General features: G+C 47.1%; 1 protein-coding gene across 4 annotated transcripts in view; it reads right to left on the reverse strand.

The window, feature by feature from the left end:
- LOC120828920 (IQ motif and SEC7 domain-containing protein 1) overlaps window positions 1–22731 on the reverse strand; it is a 69044-nt gene that overhangs the window by 18985 nt on the left and 27328 nt on the right. Inside the window, exon 1 of one of the 4 annotated variants that reach the window (XM_078081496.1) lies at window positions 6833–7181. The exons of the other annotated variants lie outside the window; for them this stretch is intronic. Within the exon in view, the coding sequence (XP_077937622.1) occupies window positions 6833–6897 (65 nt within the window). The 5' untranslated portion in view covers window positions 6898–7181. Of the gene's footprint in view, window positions 1–6832; window positions 7182–22731 lie in introns of those variants that run through there. 4 annotated transcript variants of the gene reach the window in all.

The raw sequence follows: 22731 nt of genomic DNA on the forward strand, positions 1-22731 counted from the left end.
CAACTGTCTCACAGCCTCACCGTCTTCTGACTGACGGACCAACAAATCTCTCCAGGGGAACAAAACGAAACATGATGCTGTCTGAGACCCTGATTCAAAGCTTCACGTGCTAAACATGCGTTAGAAGACCACGGAAGACCTCCCGTAGAAGACCACGAGAAAACCACTCAGTAAACATGAGTTCTCCCATAGAAGACCACGAGAAAACCAGTTCATGGTCTCAGTCTCTAGTTTTCTTCAGTACAACATGATGCTCATTTAGTGAATGAAGGTCCATGTAGAGTCAAACAGACCGTAAAGCAGGGGACGCTTTAGGGCGGGACTACACGCTGATTGACATTTGTATCATGTCATTTAAGCGCTAATAGGCTTCATGCAGACGCATAATAAACATAGTTTTAGGAAAAGTTCAGTTGGCCTGTGACAATTCAACGTCTCCTCGCAGAGTTCCAGGTGGTACCGACCTTCTGCACGTTGGATCCTCTGAAGCTCATCAAAGCATGATGTCCAATTAGAGATGGATGGAGCTTCGGTTTGATTCACTGACTGAATCATCTCTCAGCCGAGTGCACACCGACATGGATGAAATGTAAATAGTGTATATTTTACTGTATGTAGTAGTTCAAATCCTCCACCGGTTGACATCATAATCCAATGTCTCAGCTATCTGCTGCTGAGTGTCAGCTCCTACCAGTAGAACACATACACATATATACATATACATATATGAGCTATAACAGATCTGTAGACTACTAAAGTAAAGTACACCTTTAAGCACCTGAGCGAGCTGAAGGCAGCGAGAGGACGATCTTAACGTTGTATAAGGAAACACACAGGGAAACTACAGAGAAGAGCAAAACTAAATTATGACCTTGTGGTTGTCAGCCAACACCAACCAGTGAAGCGCCAGCGAACGCCACTGTGAGGATTACTAGAATGAATCGACACATAAAAACACGAGCTCTGCTAAAAGAGTTCATTGACCGAAAAAGATCTTCAGCTCATTCAAACAGAAACCAAACAAGACTCATATCAACCGTCCTGGTTAAACTTCCCATTGTTCCAACAATCAATAACTTCGATGGCTCCCCACACACAGAGGTACGTAGTTACGCAGGTAAAGGTTCTGCAGAGCTCCACTGACCTGGTTTCACTCGTCCACACACCAAGAAGCATGGATGTCACCGTTGTGACGTCCCAACGGCAGCGAGGCCATCAAGTCATCAAGAACCCGGATTGACCTTAAGAGTCTCTAAGGGGACACCTGGCTGATGACCCAATCAGTGGAGCGTGGTTGGGACCTCCAGAGCCAGCGAGTCGGAGGACCTCCAGCTGACATCCTTGGGTCCCAACTTGCTCTGATCCCCATGTCATACGCTGGTGTCTCCTTCTTCCTCTGCCGCGTTCACACAACCAACAAACAACGCATTAACGTTTCATCAGCAGAGCTGCTCCCAAAACAAACACACCAAGCAAACCATCAGTGCCTGTTGATTTCAATGAAGAACGAAACCCTCCGACAGCCGCGGCTCTACTTAGCGAGCAGATGAAAAGCTGCTCGTGAAAAAAGACTCCCAGCTTCTCTTGGAGTCGCCTCTCATCAGCAGCAGTGCAGCGAGCTGAGAGTCACCGCGGCGTCTCACTGCAGGAGCGAGACATGTTCCTGCGCCCAATGCAGCCCTCACGAGCTCCAAATACCAATTACTGGGAAAACAGAACGCTCACAATCAACAACTCAACACACGTTTGTTCCGTCCAAAACGATGTCACTCGATCGTTTTACCCCATCAGACGTTTTCACAACAGAGGAAGGAGCTCAGAGATGCTGTTCAAACGGAGGAACAGGGGTCCGTGAGGGGCGTACGGGGGGTCTCTACGTCCTCCTCAGTCCATGCGTGGTCTCGCGTGGCGACGTCCAAAACCCCAAACTTCAAAACATGGTTCCATAAACTGATGACATAACCATGGCGACGATGTCCACTGTGTGCACACCTATGGTTTCACCCCGAGTGGAAAATCAAGATGTAGCCGGAGAGACGAAAGAAAATCGACCCCATCACACGTTTATATGTGGCACCGTCAATCTTAACGAGGAGGAACGTGTCTTTGAGCCCCCCTGAAACACGGAAAACCACCAGGGCGCCGTGACCTCTGGACCCCGGACCAGACACGACCAGAAGTGAAGAACGCACTCTCTCCCGCGGCCATCTGGCCAGACGGCTGTAATCCAGCGTCCCGCTCGGGGGGGGGGGACCATGGCAACCGCCACGGGGGCTTCCTGTGGCTGATAGAAGCCGGCGATGGAGCGCCACGTGGGCGGAGCGGCGCTCAGAGAGCAGCTCGGGGAGCTCAGAGGAAGGTCCGATCGCTCAGAGATGTTCCACTTCGCTGAAACAGAAAACGCTGCCAGACCCCTTTGACAGAAACATTCGTTTTATTGTTCCGCTCGTTCATTCAAACTCAGAACCCGAATGAAACTGAACTGTCACCCAGAAAGCAACGACTGCTCTCTACCTCGCCGGGTTTATCCATGTGTCATAACCTGCTCATTAGTTCGGAACGACCCATAATTCTTCTATCTTGCGTTGAGATTCTCATCGAACCAGAGTTCACGCAGAGCGCTTAATGTGTAAATGTACATCTGTAAACCCCAATGACGTGTTCACGTTTACTACCTGCTAACAAAGGTAGCTTAGCTTCGATCAGATGGGTTGATCCACAGCGGCCACCTTGTTGTTCTCATCTCGCAGCTGCTGGACCTGTTGGGTGAAGCCCAGGAGAAACCCGGCGGAGATCCACGTCCTCGCACCCGGCTAGCGGTCAGGTGAGAGCTCACAGCTTTTTATAAATAGATCCTCGCAGACCGCAAAGCATCAGGGAGCACACGCCGCCGGCGTCCACGCCGGCCTCTCCTCAAGTGAAAGGTGATTAACGCTGAAAACGGCGCTTATCGTCTCATGAAAGGGGCCCTCACAAGGTCTCTGTCAGCAACACGTGTTCCATCATTTGCTTAGAAAGCGGCACGTCACTCCTTAACAGAATCAGCATTGATGAGCGGCTATCGATTAGGGTTAGTAATTGGATGGAAGAGCTCCTGGGAATCCCAGGTGCTGTATCCCTTCACTTCTACCCCCCCACCAGATGCAATACAATACATGGTGACGGTTGAGAAAACACATAAGATATTTCCCCTGAAACCCAATTCAGTCTGCTAACAAGTTCTCCAGCTTCTGCAGAAAGCTCCTCCAGGGAATCTGGGGAATCTGACGCAAACGTCAGACCGCCTGATGAACCCGCGTGATTCTCGCCTCTATTTCTGAGCCGAGAAGTCTGCTGCATTTCAGGTGAGAAGCTGTTCTGTGCCGTTTTTTTTAACTCGGATTGATCACCGCAAATCTCTGCGGCAATTATCTTTGCTTCCTGTGAGTAAAACTCTCCATCCATCACACTGCAAAGAGCAAAGGCTCTGATCCAAGACATGATCTGAAATCACTGCGATGAGGGTACCACATTCGGCCTCTTAAATTTCTTATTAACACTTTATTTCATGGGTCGTAGTTTCCTGATAATTTCCTCTAAATTAATGAGCCTACACAAGATCTTCAGTTCAATGTGTCACAAATTACAGGGAAGAATTACCAGTTAAACCTTTCAGCCCGGCCTTTTCTCGCTTGGTTCTTTGACAGGGTCTGAAGAGGAGATTCTGCTCGCTGGGAGCAGCAATCCATCAGCTGCACAAAACTTTCACATTGTTGTGGTTCCATAAAAGCATATTAATGGTAATGCACATTTTTATAGAAGCATCAACGTGAGGTTCCACAAGGCTTGAGTGCATCTACCAGCTACAACTATGGAAAACAACAACAACAAAAAACATCTTTTCATAATTGTGCAGATTATACACAGATTACATCATACGTAGTAGCGTCACAATCTGGTTCTTTAAAGTGGAGCCAAAGCTCCATCTGTTAAAGCTGCATTCTGAGTAGTGACCAGCAGGGGGCGACTCCTCAGATACGAACATCTCGAAATCAGTCCTCCTTTATATATGGTCACTTCCTGTCAACTAGTTGCAAAAAACCCAAGGTGAAGTTGACCAAAATGCACAAAAGTGCACAAACCAATGAGTGAGGTCACTTCCTACATTCACCCTATGAACCATGTTGCAAAGAGATTATAGTTCCAGCAGCACGGAGTAACTGCATTAAACAGACCAATGACAAGATGAGCCTTTTCATTAATTAATAATAATAATTAATAAGACCCATCGAGTGCTTATCTAGAATCCTTCATATTAAATAACTACAAAGAAAGGCCAAAGTCTTTATTATATTATATTAACTTTAACCAAAACCACACCACAAGACACAGACAACAATGGTTCATCATCTCTGAACGTGACCTCATTTTTCCTTTTCTGGGTGGTTTTGGGAACGTTTTCCGTCGACGTCCGATCCTGGTCCAGTTCCCGGATGGTTCCACACTGATAAGTAGATCTAAACTGTTAATGATGATCTTTGTTTTCTACCTCACCAGTAAACCACAAACATGTGACTGAATGAAGACCACCGGCCCCCAATGATGCTTCGTCGTTTTACTTTAAAGGGCTTCCAGCTGACAGGGGGGCAAGCTGCAACCCTATTTAAAGAATTCCTAATTGAATGTATTAATGTGATAAATCAGAATGTGTAGGATAAAAAAAAACGGAGTAGCGAAGGCCACATTCCATGACGGAGGTGGAAAAATAGGCGAACTCAAGGGGCCGTTTTTTTACTGTTATGCTCCACCAGCGACTTACACACATCACATTCCAATCAGTGAGTCATGGGGGGGGCGGGGCTTTGTGTGGGCTCCATGGTAACTGATGAGGGACCAGGATCAGGGGGCGGAGCTTAACACAAGGTGGATTTTGCAAACTGCCGTCTCCATTAGTCACCTAAACAACGTTCCCCCTCACAGATGAGCCGGTTGGCCAGAAGGCCCCACCGGAGCCCCCCGCTCCACGCCAGTCTGATTCAGCGCCGCCTCGCTTCCTTCTACCTGTTAACTCCCCGAGCTACACACAACACACGCACGCACACACACACACACACACACAGCGGAGGGAGCCTTTCTGCTGCGTCACCTCGGCCGGTCCACGGCGCAGGACACTTCCTGTCCGAGCCGAGAGGACAGGAAGTCATTACAGTAAACGACGAGCTGGAGGAACCGTCGTGAAAGCAGCGCGAAGACGAGTGGACGTCAGCTCAGGGTGATGACGAAGATGAGGGTGGTGGTGATGATGATGAAAAGGCTCCGCCTGGATGCTCCATCTGCCACATTGAAGCATTCTATAGATTGTATATTATGGAACAGTGCATCATGAGTAAGAACAGAGATGAAGGCTGGAACGCAGTCAGCTGGAGATACATGTTCCTCTCGGACCTCTGAGGCTTCTGTGAGACCTCCGGAGCTCTCAGCGTCTGCTGGACGGGGACGCAGCCACACAACGTCTTTAGAGCGAGCCGTGGAGACGAGAGTCTCCTGCCTAAAGTCGGCCGAGGCTGCGAGGAGCTGATCTCCTGCTGAGCAGCGAGGTCTCTGCAGGGTTCATGGTGACTGAACAGCTGATCAGCTCAACACGAGAGAGAAAGTACAAGCACATAACAATATTATTCTACACTCTGATCTTCCTACTTTAAGAGTTAATGACGTGATTTAATTTTGTCGATTTAAAAAACAACCAAACACTGTAAATAGAAATGAAATCATTTGTCGATCAATGGATCAAAACCATCGATGGACAGAATATTGATTGTAGATTCTAGTTCCTCTTGAGTCGTTCTTGGTTCTTTACACAGAAAGCCCTGTTCCTCCCGGCGCATGGAGGAGACCCGCTCATCTAAAGGTGCTCCGGTGGACACACCTGGCTGCTCTCACAGAGAAAGTCAGCCGACGAACAGCCTCACCTGAGCCTCCCCCCCTCTCCCCCTCTCCTCCCCCCCCCCACCAGCTCACAGTTGATCATGTCCACCGGCTGCGGCGCCTTGGCAGCGCTGCTCTCGTGTTGGCCGCGGTGCCAACGGAGCAGACTGACAGTGAATTTAGGCCACGGACAAAAGAGCGATTGTGCTTCTGTGTGTCAGCGGTTCATCGCTCGAGCCCCCGGATCCAAGTCGACATGGTGAGCACCAACATGGCTGCACGCGCACACGAGGCGGCGAGAAGGAATTCACTGTGTCGCTCGTTATGGTTGCAGGAATTACAATGAAGAAGCAGCAGATTTGACCCCCGGGAAGGAATAGCAACACATGCAGTCCCCATCAAAGAAAAGCACTTAACATAAGGAGAGAGAGGGAGGGGGGGGGGGGAGAGAGAGAGAGAGGGGGGGCGGAGTCAAATTCCTTGTTTGTCTGACATATTATGGCAATAAATGTTTACTGATTCTGATTCCTGAGAGAGGGGCGGGGGAGAGAGAGAGAGAGAGAGCGAGAGAGAGAGAGGGGGGGAGGGGGGGTGAGAGAGAGAGAGGCCGAGGCGCGCGCACACTTGCATGCGCAATAAAACGACAGGTCAATACTGGCAACAAAAAGATGGAATTTCCTCCTCTGCTGCACACTGCCCCCCCCCCCCCCCCCCCCGCGCCCCTCCTCGCTAATCGCTGCGATAGCGGCACCAGCAGCACGCAGCGGGGCGCCCCGCAGCGCGCGCTGCTGTCATGTCGCATATTTCATTACGATCCACGAGCACGAGCAGAAGCAGCAGCGCGCGCAGAGCGACACGCGACACGACCGAAGAGCAGCGGCTCCCTTTGCTGCTGCTGTTGTTGTTGTTGTTGTTGTTGTTTTCTTACCAGTACAGCAGCTTGTTGTGCAGGATCGCGGGCGTTTTGTCCGACGCGCAGTTGATGCACCACATCTTTGCTGCTGATGATGATGAACGCTGCTGCTGCTGCAACGACCAGGAGGAGCCCGAGGTGGGAGACAGGTGGGTGAGAGAGAGAGAGAGACAGGTGAGGGGGAGAGATGCCGACTGACTACCCAGGGCTGCCTCAGCCTCTTTCTCTCTCTCTCTCCCTCCCTCCCTCTCTCTCTCCCTCCTTCCCTCGCTCTTCGTCAGCAGCGCATCATCTTCCCTCCTTCCTCACTTTTCTCTCTTCATAGCAGCTGAATGTGTTCACACAGCCGCCGCCTCCTCCTCCTCCTCCTCCTCCTCCTCCTCCTCCTCCTCTTCTTCAAACTTCCCTCTGCGATGGAGGACGACGAGAAGCTGAGGCAATAAAAGCCTCGAGGGAGAGCGGGGAGGTTTTATCGAGGTTTACAACCGACGGATCCCTGAACGCAGCGCTTTGTGACTCGATGCCTCCCGGTGTCGGGTGTCTCGAGGGGGGGGGGGGGGGGGAAGAGCATAGCGACGGTTGTTATGGGGAGTTATCTCGGTGGGTAGCTCCTCCCTGTTCTGATGAGGCCCCCCCCGAAGCGCTCGCACAGCAGGGGGCCACAGCCGCATCGTGGGGGGGGGTCCGAGGGCGAAGGACTCCAGCTGCCGGTCCTCTGATGAAAGGCCACGAAGTGACCAGTTAGCTCGGCAGCTTGTCCTTTACCGGCGTTTGCCAGCCAGCCGTTGGGCTGGTTTTTCCGTTAGCTTAGCATTAAAAGGCGGTGGAATTAGCCAGCGAGCTAACTGGCTGTGCGTAATAACGGGGCGGCAAACAGAGAGACAATCAAACAAACTGCGGGCCGGCGCTCGAGTCCCTTTCTAGCCTCCTGGTGTCTTTGTGTCCTCGGCTCTGTCTTTGACCATGAGACTTTGAGCTGAAACGTGACCTCACGAGTGTCCAAGTCCATGTCCTGAAGTCGTCTCCGTCTTGTCCCATCACGTCCACCAGGTCCACAGCTGTCAAGTGAAGTACAAATACTTTCTCACCCTACTTAAGTAGGAATTTGGGTATTTATACTTTACAGGAGTATTCATTTTTACTTTTTACTTCTACTCTACATTTTAAAAGTAGCCTTGTTACTGCAAAAGAAAACCTAACCAGGAGAATTGCAACATCTGGATGGAGTGACTTTGATTGGGTCGGATGAGAAGAGTAAACATTCACCGTCGGACACACGGTTGGTTTTCAGAGCGACGGCGGCTGAGAAAAGTGGTCGGTTCCGTGTTTAGCGACACGAAGCCCACAGCGTCTTAAATAAAGTGACGTGTGTCTTGATGCGGCTTCAGAAACGAACACAACGGGATTCTGTGTTTGCTCATCAAGTCTGAAACGGGTCATTTGGCCGATGTTTCGATGACCGACGCTCCCGGTTCAGTGTTTCCCACCATTATAACCATGAAGTAAACCCGGGGAGACACTGCGGTTCTACCTGATCCATAGCGCTCAAACACGCGGCCCGCCTGCACCGCTCGCCGGTCCGCGCCGCCCGATGGTGTCAAAGGTCTGGCCCGCGGTCGGTCGGAGTGGACGGTATCTGACCCGAACCTGGAATGAGATTGACGCCCCCGACCTGATCAATGGGAACAACGTGTGTTGTTCTGTTCATGTTCCGTGAGTGAGGCCACACATTTTCCTCCCTTACATTACTTTTACTTTTATACTTTGAGTGGTTTTGAAACCAGTACTTTTATACTTTTACTTAAGTAAAACGCTTGAGTTGATGCTACTTTTAAACCCCAGTCTCTGCTTTGGACACCTCTGACCAGGTCTCCCCTCAGGCATTTCCCTCTCTTCATTAAAATCAAAGTGTCCTTTCATCTAAAATGACACAGAAAAGAACCTGAAACACGTTCATCACTGAATTCCGCCGTTTACTTTATGATCCTGTCCGTATGTTCTTACGTACAAACAGGATCCACTGTGCATTCTGTGATCTATGCCAATAAAACACAGCCTTTCTCTCTCAGACACCTTTGCAATAATCTTCCTTCAGCGCAGAAGAGAGTTTATTGATCTGATAAATGCTGAATACATAAACGAGGATTTGCAGAGCCACGTCATGTGACCCTTTTAAAAGCTTTCCAGTTGGTCATAAACCTTCAAGCGCTGATGCAAAGAGACAGAAGCTGGACCACATTATGAGAAACGGGACTACAGCTTTGAGGAATGAGAACACTCGTCAGCGGGACCTACGAAGGCGCTGAACGTGTCGATTTGTTTCAGGAGATTAAAGAAGGTGAAAGATGTGACGCCGTGGTGAGAATCTCGGGGATTGTCACGCCATCAAAACAGCAATCGGAGTGTTGAGCCGCTTTCTTTGGGCCACGAGGAGCTGACGGAGGGATGAGTGACAGCACGCGGCCCACGAAGACCCGGGCGAATTCTGCTCTGGAAGTGCTGAGAGACGACAGCGGGTCTCCATGTGGAGAGAGAACATATTACATGCTACTAGTTGTACGTCATGCTACAGCTGCAGTGTCAGCAGGAAAACACAGAAAACTGGGCTTTATACATTTAGGAAAATATTACGTAAAAATATTTATGTTTTCGTCGGGACACAGAGGTCCAGTCAGGAAAACAACTTCAAAGACCCGCAAAACAACTTCAAAGACCCACAAAACAACTTCAAAGACCCGCAAAACTACTTCAAAGAGACACAAAACAACTACAAAGACCCACAAAACTACTTCAAAGACCCACAGAACAACTACAAAAAGACACAAAACAACTACAAAGACCCACAAAACTACTTCAAAGAGACACAAAACAACTACAAAGACCCACAAAAACTACTTCAAAGAGACACAAAACAACTACAAAGACCCACAAAACTACTCCAAAGACCCACAAAACTACTTCAAAGAGACACAAAACAACTACAAAGACCCACAAAACTACTTCAAAGAGACACAAAACAACTACAAAGACCCACAAAACTACTTCAAAAACACACAAAACTATTACAAAGACACACAAAACAACTACAAAGAGACACAAAACTACTCCAAAGAGCCACAAAACTACTACAAAGAGACACAAAACTACTTCAAAGAGACACAAAACCACTACAAAGACCCTCAAAACTACTCCAAAGACCCACAAAACTACTACAAAGAGACACAAAACTACTCCAAAGACCCACAAAACTACTACAAAGAGACACAAAACTACTTCAAAGAGACACAAAACAACTACAAAGACCCGTAAAACTACTTCAAAGGCCCCTCAAAACAACTCCAAAGACCCACAAAATAACTACAAAGACCCAAAAAACAACTACAAAGACCCACAGAACTACTTCAAAGAGACAAAAAACAACTACAAAGAGACACAAAACAACTACAAAGACCCGTAAAACTACTACAAAGTGACACAAAACAACTACAAAGAGACACAAAACAACTACAAAGACCCAACAACTACAAAGAGGCACAAAACAACTACAAAGAGGCACAAAACAACTACAAGGAGGCTGCTCTTAACTGAGGCTCCCGTAGGCTGTGTCCTGTTTTCACAGGTGATTACCTGAAGATGCTGATTGTCAAAAAAAAGGACTTCATCCAGCAATCAAAACATCTACAAACCTGAACTGTAAGATGAGGTGATGATTATTTAAGTCAGTGGTTCCCAAAATGTTTCTATCAAGCCCCCCTTTGATGTCAACACCTAGAACCCCCCCCCCACACAGACACATCCTCTGGGGAACATGATTGTCTTTACAGCATTTAAAGAATCCGATAGCCGAGACAAAACCACGGGAGCCGTCCTGATGGAGTCACGCTAACGCTTGTTGGTATCTAGGTCAACGGGATCCTGGGAAAAACTACCGGCTCCATTTTCATGGACGAAGAATTGAAGGTGAAGAATATCTGACACATCAAATCCCTCCCCCATAGATGAGGGAGCTTCCCCTCGGTTTCCACAACAACAGGAGGCGGGTCATTCCATGATGTTCTGCGCTGTTCGCTGACAAAACGTATTGACCCACACACACCTCTCTCTCTCTCTCTCTCTCTCTCTCTCTCTCTCCCCCGTCTTCCCTGTTCCATTTGGCTTTGGCCTAATTCTTCTCTTTCATCCCTTCCCATGCTTTCTCTGTGTCTCTACTTTCTCTCCCCCCTTCACCCCTCACCCATCCATTCATCCAGGCCCCCCCCTCCCTCCACAGTGACTCTTCAGCCTCGGGACAAACTTCTATAATTCATCATTACTCCTCATAAGCTGTCCTTCTTCCCTCATCTCCCTCCTCGAGTGTCTCCATTCATTCCTTTCAACCTTCATTTGTTTGGTCATTAATTTCCTCCCTTCAATCTGTCGTCCTTCCTCACTTAACCGTTTGACTCCCTGATTTTAGGATTGTGTTGATGTGTCACGATGACGTGGAGACAAACTGAGTGTGAATCAATTATTCTCGTTCCTTAACCTTTAATAAAATGCCGCTAACAACATGTAATAATAATAAACTGATAATGAAAATAACTCCTCATGTTTGAGATGCATTTTGGAAGCGAACAGTGCTAACAGCTAACAGTGCTAACAGCTAACAGTGCTAACAGATAATACTGTATGTTGTCGTGGTAACGCTACTCATCGCTACTCTGATGTTTTGAAGCCTCAATCTCTGCAATTCTGTCTCGGCCATCTTGGATTATTGTTTTTTGTTTTGTTTGAACATTTAAAACTTTTTCGGTTGCTTTGATTATTTCAATATTCAATATTTATCTAAATAGTTTGTGACATAAAGCCAATCTCAGTGTAAACAAAAACTCCTCTAAAAACCTGCAGCTTTTAAATGAGATGTATTTTTTAACTTTGAACAAGAAGCAGAGAGAAGGAGATAAGGAGATGATGTAAAAGGAAGGATGAAAGGACAAAGGGTTTAGGAGGGGAGAGGAGGAGATGAGAGTACGGAAGGAGTGATGGAGACAGAAAGAGATGATGGGAAGGATAGAAGGAAAATAAAAAAGTGGGGAAGGGAGCGAATGAGTGAAGATGGAAATGAGAAAGAGGAGAGAAAGGGGAGGAAGGAGGGAGGAAAGGAGGTGATTAACAACAGAAACAGCTCTTCTTCCTTTTTTGTCCTCATCATCTGTTTTCTTCTTCTATTATTGTTTCACGCTTCCTTTCCTCTGACTCTTCTTTCCTTCTTCCACCTTCCCTCTCGTTTCCTTTCCTGTCCTCTCTCCCCTTCTATCCTTCCCTAATTCTTCTCTCTCTCTCTCTCTCTCTGTACTTCTCCCTATTTAGTCTCTTTTAAATCTCCTCTGGTTTCTTTCTCTCCATCCATCTTCCTCTTCTCCCTCTATTTGTGTATTCCTCATTTTTATCCCCCCCCTTCGCCTCTCTTTCTCCTCTCTTCCTTCATCTTCTGTTTTCTTCCCTCGTTGACAGTTTGTAAAATCAACTTTTTTTCTGACAAATGTCGAGGAAGGGAGAGAGAGGGGGGGGGGGAGAGAATGAGAGAGACAGAGAGAGACAGAGAGAGAGAGAAGGGGGGGGGGGGGGGGCGGAGGATGTTGCTTGGAGACGGTTGCTGTGTAACATGAGGAGAAGAGGAGAGCGGGAGTCAAGTGAGATGTTGCTATGACAACGCAGGTTTCACGCTGTCACTGGTTTTAGCGTGTGGGAGTGGCCGGGGATCAGCAGCATATGGAGAGGAATGCAACACACACACACACACACACACACACCTACACACACACACACACGCGTGCATGTTGATTGAACGTCTTCAGTTCTGCATGTACATTAACGCGTTTGACAAGAAGTCAGATATCATGGTTCATCCTGGGGGGACCGGGGAGGATAAACCACTTTTAGTCCATCACACATGTTTGAGTATATCGATCCTTGAGTATGTAGCTTCTGGTGTGCTGGAGGAAATGTTGATCAGGAGGGTCCATCCTGACGGGAGCATGAATGTCACAGAGACATTTCAGTCCGACCGACTGTCCCCCAGAGCCACAGCGGCTGAATTGATTCTCTACGTTACCCACAATCCATCACAGTAGTTTGTTTGTAATCTTCACACCCAGAAGTATTTTTAACATACAGAAAAAAGTGAGACAAACGTTAGGGAGGGAGCATCACGTCAAAGCCTTAAGGCGGGGATGCTTTAGGGCGGGGCCACACGCTGATTGACAGGTCGACACCAGACACCTGGTCAGATACCTCCAGCCAAAGAACATGTTTAGAGGGTCTGTGAAAACATCTGCTGCTGAGTGGGCGTCGTCCTTCACGCGACCTCCAGAGGGCGCCGCTCAGGAAGCGTCTCTGGACAAAAAGACCGATGCATTTGTTTCTCTTCTTCTCTTACTGAGGACATTCAGCAGAAACAGAGGGACATGTGATCTGCTGGAGATGCACTGCAGCACCATACTGCACCACACAGACACACACACACACACACACACACACACACACACACACACACACCAGAGCACCCGTCCATCCGTGTGTTCCTGCAGCACCGCCAGCCATCGGTTTTTTAAATCCCTATATTTTGTTTAGTTTTTCTCTCCAACGTTAAATCCAAACCTCTGACTTCAGTTTCTGATTTTTTTAGATGAAATACAAAGAACACATTTGAACACAAATGCACAACAACGACTCATTAGTTTTTAGGGTTATATAGTTAGTAAACCGACACGGACCTAAAGTAAGTGGAGATTTTGTCAGATTGGATCTCATTACTCTACCCAGCATGCATCTACATTACCCAGCATGCATCTACATTACCCAGCATGCAACTAAAGAAACAACTCTTCAGACTTCACCTTCATATATATATATATATATATATATATATATATATATATATATATATATATATATATATATATATATATATATATATATATTCATGTAGAGTGTAAATACAGGAAGCGGAAGAAGCAGCCAGGATTTTACTTTAATACGCTGAATATTAACGAGCAAAAAATATGTTTATGGCAGCAAATACAAACAAAAAAATGACAAGAAAAATGTGTGAATGTGCAGAACAAAGAGCCACTCGACCTCTGACCCCTGAGGTAACACCTCTGAGCCGTAGACCTCCACACAGTCGCCACCAGACAAAATATGGATTCATCCGCCAGAGAAAATAGTCCCTGACCAGGACTCCATCTCGTCTGGTTTGTTTGATAGAAAAATAAACTATTAGTGAGAATTATACCGACTCATAAGTGGGAGAGGGGGGAGGAGGGGGAGGAGGGGGGGGCGCAGTACACAACGCTTTGACCTATGATGTCTGGATGTTGATTTCCTCCAGATGTTCATGCGTCTGTTCCTCTGCAGTCTGTTTGCAATGAGTGAAGCTGATTGTCACTGTCGATTAGTGTCTGAGAGTCACAGCATCCATTCCACTTCCTGTCCAGCGGAGCAGGAGGACAAGCAAGGAAGTAGATCAACGAGACAATGATGTCAAAATAAAAGTCCTGAAAGACTCCACCAAAGTCACACACACACAGACAGACAGACACGCACGCACAGGCGCACTGCAGTGTTTGTTGGTTCCGAGGTCTGCGACCTGCTGCAGGACACGAAGCGCTCGTCTTTACGGAACAAACGACGGGCCTCAAACGCACCAGCAGACAGAGATTAGAAAAAACGTGTTGTTTTATCTGCAAGGTCAGAGAGCCGTGTGTGTCTGTGTGTGTGTGTGTTCTCTCCTTTCTGTGTGTGCGCGTGTCACTGTGTAGCGTGTGTGTGTGTGTGTGTGTGCGTTTGTCTTTGTGTGTCGGAGGACTGGAGGTCATTTTGTTGTATCCAGTGTCTCACACAGCCTTGTTGTGTGTCTGCGTGCACGATCTCACGGGAACAAACTACACAAATCTCTACGTCTACGGGAACATAAGCGGGACCAGTTCGCTGTGCATTCTGGGTAAATTGGGAAGAGGTTATTCTGCCCGTGAACTTTTCCTTATAGGAGCTTGAACATGATTCCACAGACACACAACATATCCAATGACAACGATGATCCCAGCTCCGGGGGGGCATTGACCCCCCCCCCCTGCTGTGGGCGGGGCTACACGCTGATTGACAGGTCTCTACCAGAGATAGAGTCCATATATGGAGGATGGCGACACGTACTCAAACCAATGGGATCGTCCACCTCTTATAAACAGTGTGTTCAAACAAGGTAAGAACGTTGTCGCCTCGGGACAAGTGTGTACGATGAAAGGTCTCTCGTGTCAGCTGCCCCCCCCCCGCGCTGTCCCGCTGTCCTGCTGTCCCGCTGGCGGCGGCGGCTCCCTCCTCTAAATAATTGAGCGTTGGTGCACTCGAGTGTCTTCAGTCGTCACACGTCACTTCCCTTCGCTCCGACGGGACCCGCCTTACTTTGCGACGCTGCCTCGACGTTCACGCCGATGAAAGGCTGAAACAAACCGCGCCGCGAGGCGGAAGCTAATTATGACCGTTCAGGGAAACTGGAGACAAATAAATAAGTGACTTGGTGGAAATGAAGCCGAGGACGGCGGACGACTCGAATGCAGCCAAACTGATGAAGAGGAAATGCTGATGAAACGTTGCATCGTTACCAATAATCACACGCAGTGTGTGAAAAGAACGTTCCTCCTGCATCTCCCTCCCTTCGTCCCACAGGATTCTATTTTGTGAATCGAACACGTGTTCCTTGCTTTAGTTTGCAGAAACACTTTCGTCATCGTTGATGACAAACGTCTTTGTGGTGACGTCGTCTTCTCTGTAACAACCGTTGAATTCAGGCTCTGATTGGTGACGTCATGAGCGTTTGACCCGATGAAGGTCACGGGAGTGAAAAGCTTTCTTCTGAACCGTCGTGTTTGGAGATTCTGTTTTATTATATAGAAATAATTTGACTTTTTAAAAACTTTTTAACATAGTTTGAGCTGAAAGCAGCCAGTAAAAGTAAAAGCTTCATGTGTTAAAGCTGCAGAGGGCCACTCCCCTGGTCCCATAGACGTCTATGAGGAGACCAGTCCATATATGGTCACTTCCCCCAAATAAACGACATAATCCTCATCTGGACCAGTTCGGGTGAAGCTGGTGGAACGGAGGCCCCGCCCCCTCCAGATGTGACATTGCCAACCGAAGAGCGGTTTGTCCCGTGTACAGCGGAGACGTGGAAGGAGGTCATAACGTCGTGAAGGTTCTCATCCTGCAGCAGCTCTGCCAGAAGCACCAACATCACTCAATACAAAAGCACCACTCAGAAGCTCTCGCGGTTCCCAGACGGCCCTCGAACGCACCACCAGGTCAATGCATCCAATCACACATTACAAGATCCATTTGCCATAAAAGCAAAAGGGTGATGATGGGATACTTTCCTCAGGGCATCAGGCGCTCAACGGACTCTTGTTAATAACTTGACATTTATTAGACGGTTATTATCTTATGCTGCTCATCGTTTAAAGGAAATAAAGTCTGCATGTTCATTTCATCTACACGGTTGTGCAAGTTATTCATCAGAATAAAACTATTTAGGACATGATGGAAAAAAACTACCTTTAAACATGAAATATGAAGTCTTTTCCATCGCTTCCTGAATGAAACGGCAGCTTCAGTGTTTCTGTCTAAATGATTTACTGTAAATACACATGGTGGTATTTGGTATTTTATCCGTGTCATTGAGGCTCTGCTGGGACTCCACTGCTGTCACATCGCCGTCTTTGTCTCAGCGAGGAGGAGCAAGAAGTCCCTCTCAAAAGATCCCATTAAACATAAATGATGCTCTTCATGCCCCAGTTGCTCCAGTCTACTGGTGTGAGGAGGAGGAGGTCTGAGTCTTTGCAGTATTCAACGCGAATCCCTCTCTGATTGGAATCGGTTGCTCGTGTGATCAGCTGCAGGAGGACGGGATCATTGTACTTCTGAGGACGCTGGCAGAGAACAACACTGCATCTTTGACCTTCAGCCGACCCCAAACCTTCAGCCAGCTCTTTCTACACTTGTGATCATCTCAGCATATACCTTAAACATATAGCCTCCAGAATTACCTTAAACCTGAATCTTTAGAAATCTACAGAAATAATAGAAACAATTCAATCCTTCACGTAAGTCTGACGTCAATTCATCCTGAACGAGGGTCCATTTTCTTTCTGAAGGTTTGCACCACAAATAAAACCAAAAACTGGCCCGAACCAACACAGAAAACTTTATTAGTCCGTTGTACCTGAACATTGTTGTTAAACTGCATTCTGTGTAGTGACCAGCAGGGGGCGACTCCTCTGCTCCCATAGACGTCTATGAGGAAATGACTCTACTTCTCTGTAGTGACCAGCAGGGGGCGACTCCTCTGCTCCCATAGACGTCTATGAGGAAATGACTCTACTTCTCTGTAGTGACCAGCAGGGGGCGACTCCTCTGCTCCCATAGACGTCTATGAGGAAATGACTCTACTTCTCTGTAGTGACCAGCAGGGGGCGACTCCTCTGCTCCCATAGACGTCTATGAGGAAATGACTCTACTTCTCTGTAGTGACCAGCAGGGGGCGACTCCTCTGCTCCCATAGACGTCTATAAGGAAATGACTCTACTTCTCTGTAGTGACCAGCAGGGGGCGACTCCTCTGCTCCCATAGATGTCTATGAGGAAATGACTCTACTTCTCTGTAGTGACCAGCAGGGGGCGACTCCTCTGCTCCCATAGACGTCTATGAGGAAATGACTCTACTTCTCTCTTGATTTATTCCCTCAGTAAACATTGTAAACATGAGTTTATGGTCTCAGTCTCTAGTTTCAAGTCTTCTTCATACAGCATGATGTTCATTTAGTGATTTATGGTCCATTTAGAGTCAAACAGAGCATAAAGCAGGGGACGCTTTAGGGCGGGGCTACTCGCTGATTGACAGGTCTAGAGGGGCGTATTCTGCGTCTTTATGTCTTCCTCAGTCCTAATATGGTCACTTCCTGTTAACAAGTTGCAAAAAACCAAGATGGCGACCAAAACGCCAAACTCTCATATTTAAAACACCCACAAACCAATGAGAGACGTATATATTCTCATACAGAGAGCGGCAGCGACGTGCAGCTGCCTCCAGAGTCCGGTTTGTCCGTCCTGAGCTACCGTAGAAACATGGCGGACTCCATGAAGACAGCCGGCTCCGTATGTGGAGACGACAATGGCTCCTTCTAGAATCAATGGAGATCCGTACATGTACACATACAAACTAACACGCACACACACACAAATACACGCACACACACACACATACACGCACACAGACACACACGCACACAGACACACACCAACACACAAATACACGCACACACACGCGCACACACACACGAATACACGCACACACACGCGCACACACACACACGCTAAATGCATCACACCAAATGTACATCCCTTATTTAAATCAATGAGTGTGCAGGTATGACAAGCATGATGAACTTGAAGTCACACACACACACACACACACACACACACACACACACACACACACTCTATTATTAGCAGCCAGATGCTGAGCAGTGCTGCAGCTTCTTACCGTTGTGAAGACAATGGAGACGTCCGTTTATTTACACCGAATAAAACACACACACCTGCTCTCTCTCTCTCTCTCTCTCTCTCTCTCTCTCTCGCCCTGTCTCCTCTTCTTCTTCTGCTTCTTTTTCTAGAGCCAGTCCTCTCACTCTCTCATCCACTCCCTGGCTCTGTCTACCTCTCTCGGCCAGCCACACCCCCAGCTCCTCCTCCCTCCCTTCCTCTCCATCTTTGCCTTTTCTTTCAATTTAACCTCTGTCCTCCTCTCCTCCCCCCACACTCCCCCCTCTTCCCTCCTCTCTCTGTGAGAATTCTCCATGGAGCTGCATGGTTGCTTTCTTGACAGCCGCTTCCCTCCACGTGTCTGCTTGTATGTCAATGTGTGAGTGTGTGTGAGTGTGTGTTTCCACTCTCCAGTGCACAGGCTGTCACTCACACACACACTCACACACTTTGTCTGGTTGACGGCAGTGAGCATGTTCACATCCGGTGGCACTCCGCATCCTTCTCTCGCTCTCTTCCTGCACACACTCACATCTTTCTCTCATTAGCTCGCCCCCCCCCCCCCCCCCCCCCCTCCGCATCCAGCTGGCAGCCTCACAATCGCTGATTTCTGGCAGCGACACACCCCTGAATGTACAGACGTGTGCATATTCAGTGTTATGTGCTGCTAATTCATGCGTGCATCGTCGTCACATGGCCGCTGAGAAGTGCGGCGAATTAGCATGCATGCTTTTATTATTTAAACCCATAGTACATAGTATATATATATATATGTATATATATATATATGTATATATATATATATATATACATATTTACATATATATATATACATATATTATATATATACATATATATAAAACAGGTGTGTTTGTGGGCTGTGAGCCTGCAGTCCTTCGCACAGGATGTTCTCCACTCACAGCTGTGAACACGTAGATATCAAATCATGTCTGATCCACGCGACCGTGAGCATGAAGACTGAAACGCACTAGCACGCTTACGCACTAGCACGCGAACGCACTAGCCGCTAACGCACTAGCATGTTAACGCACTGGCAGGCTAATGCACTAACCACTAACGCATTAGCACGTTAACGCACTAGCCGCTAACTCACTAGCAGGCTAACGCACTAGCCGGCTAATGCACTAGCAGGCTAACGCACTAGCCGGCTAATGCACTGGCAGTCTAACGCAATAGCACGCTAACGCACTAGCAGGCTAATGCACTAGCACACTAACGCACTAGCCACTAACTCACTAGCAGGCTAACTCACTAGCACGTTAACGCACTAGCAGGCTAACGCACTAGCATGTTAACGCACTAGCAGGCTAACGCACTAGCACGTTAACGCACTAGTAGGCTAACGCACTAGCAGGCTAACGCACTAGCACGTTAACGCACTAGCAGGCTAACTCACTAGCAGGTTAACTCACTAGCAGTCTAACGCACTAGGATGTTAACGCACTAGCAGTTTAACGCACTGGCAGACTAAGCAATAGCACGCTAACGCACTAGCAGGCTAATGCACTATCCGCTAACTCACTAGCACGTTAACGCACTAGCAGGCTAACGCACTAGCACGTTTACGCACTAGCACGTTAACGCACTAGCAGGTTAACTCACTAGCAGGTTAACTCACTAGCAGGCTAACTCACTAGCAGGTTAACTCACTAGCAGGCTAATGCACTAGCAGGCTAATGCACTAGCACGTTTACGCACTAGCACGTTAACGCACTAGCAGGCTAACTCACTAGCAGGCTAACTCACTAGCAGGTTAACTCACTAGCAGGCTAACTCACTAGCAGGCTAACGCACTAGCCCTGCGAAAACTAACAACGTGTTTTTGCATTCGTCACAAGACAACGTCACAAAATATACCTGTGCAATTGTGTAACACAGAGGAAAGACAGCAGTGAAAAGGAGACCCGGCCGAGGACAGGAAGAGGACAGGAAGAGGAAGTTGAACTCCTGAGCTCCCGGCAGGTCAGAGGTCGGCCAGGTGCTCCGCCTACCTGCGGAGCGGCGACCAGGTCCCAGCGCAGACGCCTTGGAGCCCAGAGGTCACGCAGGGCCGACGCACCGAACATGCCGGCCATCCTCAGGCGCCGTTTGACGACGTCAGCGCACGTCGCCGTGTCACAGGGTTTCTGAAGGCGCCGCACGCGTGTCCCGCTCCACAGTCCTCGCTTCCTCCCACACGAGCCAAGCCGGCTTCAGGCCGTCAGCTTCGTTCACAACTGTCAGTCAGCGTCTGCTGTCCTTTACAACTTCCTGTCAGCGGTCGACCAATGAGGACGATAATGGGAAAAAAAACTCACAGCTACAAATAAAAAGGTTTTTCATGCATCAATTAAACACGCCGCGTCATCAAGACTCCTGAGTATTCGTAAATGTCCTAAACACGCTGCACTTTAATATGTATAGTCTGAGGGTATTCATAAAACCATTTAAAGTCCTGGATCGCTTATGAAGGGACAGGAAACACGCAACACCATGTCAAAATAAGAGCGTTTGCTTTAGAAGTTGCTTTTTCCTCCTTCCTGTTCCTCATCAAGCGAACATTTGGTCCTGGATGCTTTTGTCACTATTTTCTACTTCATAACCAAACTCGAGGACTTCGGCAATCGGCCGATTAATCAATAACAAATGTTGTGACGAAGGAGAGGTTTTAAAGTCTCAGTTCAAAGTAAAGCTTTAAATTTGAACTCTTAATGTTTTCTTAACTTCTAATGAAGGTCTCATATCGTGAAGACGTTTCAATAACACCTCCGGCAGGAAGAGAGTATTCAGCGAGAGCAGATTCCCTGGTTACACCTTCAGAGGAGGCTTCTTTTTACTGCAACAGAGCAAACGTTTTGGTATGAAACTGTAAATCACTTCTTTAGTTTCCCAGAGAACAGAAACCTACAACTTAATGACTGTGGAGAGTATTATAAGAAGTAATGATTTAAAAGATGTCATGACTTGAATTTACACATTTAAGTTGTAGAAATGCTTTTAATTTCTACAACTTATATGTATTTTATAAAGTAATGTGTAACATTTTGATTCATGTTTTGTTGTAATCAGATTTTAACCACAGTTTATATATTACAATATAAATTACATTACACGTAATTTAGCTGACGCTTTTATCCAAAGCGACTTACAATAAGAACATTTCAACCATCAGGACACAAACTCAGAAGAACAAGAAACAAGAAAGTGCAATTTCATCAAATAAGCCGCTGTACAACTCGCTGTAGATAAGAACCGTTATAAGTCCAATGTAAGTGCTACAGGTAGTTAGTGTGTTAGTGGAGGTAGAGTGTGAAGAGGTGTGTCTTTAGTCTGAAGATGTGAAGGCTCTCTGTGGTCCTGGTGTCTTCAGAAATATCACTTATTAACATCCTGATGATTCAAAACCGTCTCTGCAGGTTGAGTTTGGCATTTTTCATTTTGGGTAAAACAGGTAGAATAATCCTCTAGTTGGAAAAGGAGAAAATAGTTGAAGCTGAAATTATTGGATTTGAAGAATATATAATAAATATATATATTTGTTTTTTTGGGAAATTTTTTGAAATATATATTTATATATATATTTTTTTTTTCAAAATGCCAGAGACGTAATGGTTCAAGCTTCTGATTTTCTGACTTTCTTTCTTAATAATATTAACTAGATATATTCAACTGTTGATGTTGGTTATCATACCCTGATGTAGGTTAGGGCATGTAAACCAGCAGATACTAATTTAAAGAAATTCCTGCATTAAAATGTTGCATCATGACAGTTTGGATGACTTGAAACGGTCACTTATTATCACACCAGCATTTAATTATCACGCAAAACAATTACGCTGCACTGAACTGTAAGTAAAGTACAAAAAGTTAAACTACGAAACCTGTAAGTATTACTAGTGAACAAATATCATTCACGTCTTACTGAACCTAGTCACGCGGAAGTGAACGAGGTAAACGAACCCTACAAGTCACGTGAAAAAGGGTCCAAAGACTCGTACAAAGACCCAGTCGAGCCACGAGACGATGAATGAATGTCTCTGTGAGAGGACTCGTTAGTCCCGAGTCCTTGATCCATTCACTACGAACCACACATCGCTACTGGAGGACGCTTTGCTGGAGTCGGTTGGAGTTGGAAGCAGAATAAAATGAGAATATGAGGCGGTGCTGTAAGTGGTCCGTTTGCACTCGACCCTCCTCTCTTTCACACGTGGAGGAATTCTGCTGCACAGTTCTGTTCACTTCCAATGCAGAAAGTTCTCTGCATCTTCAGCTCCATCAGGCTTCAACGTTACGTTACAGTAACTACATCAACATATTTTGTTGCATTAATCTTGGCCAAAT

This window comes from Gasterosteus aculeatus, chromosome 2 (assembly GCF_964276395.1).
Source record: "Gasterosteus aculeatus chromosome 2, fGasAcu3.hap1.1, whole genome shotgun sequence".
NCBI classification, from domain to species: Eukaryota; Metazoa; Chordata; class Actinopteri; order Perciformes; family Gasterosteidae; genus Gasterosteus; species Gasterosteus aculeatus.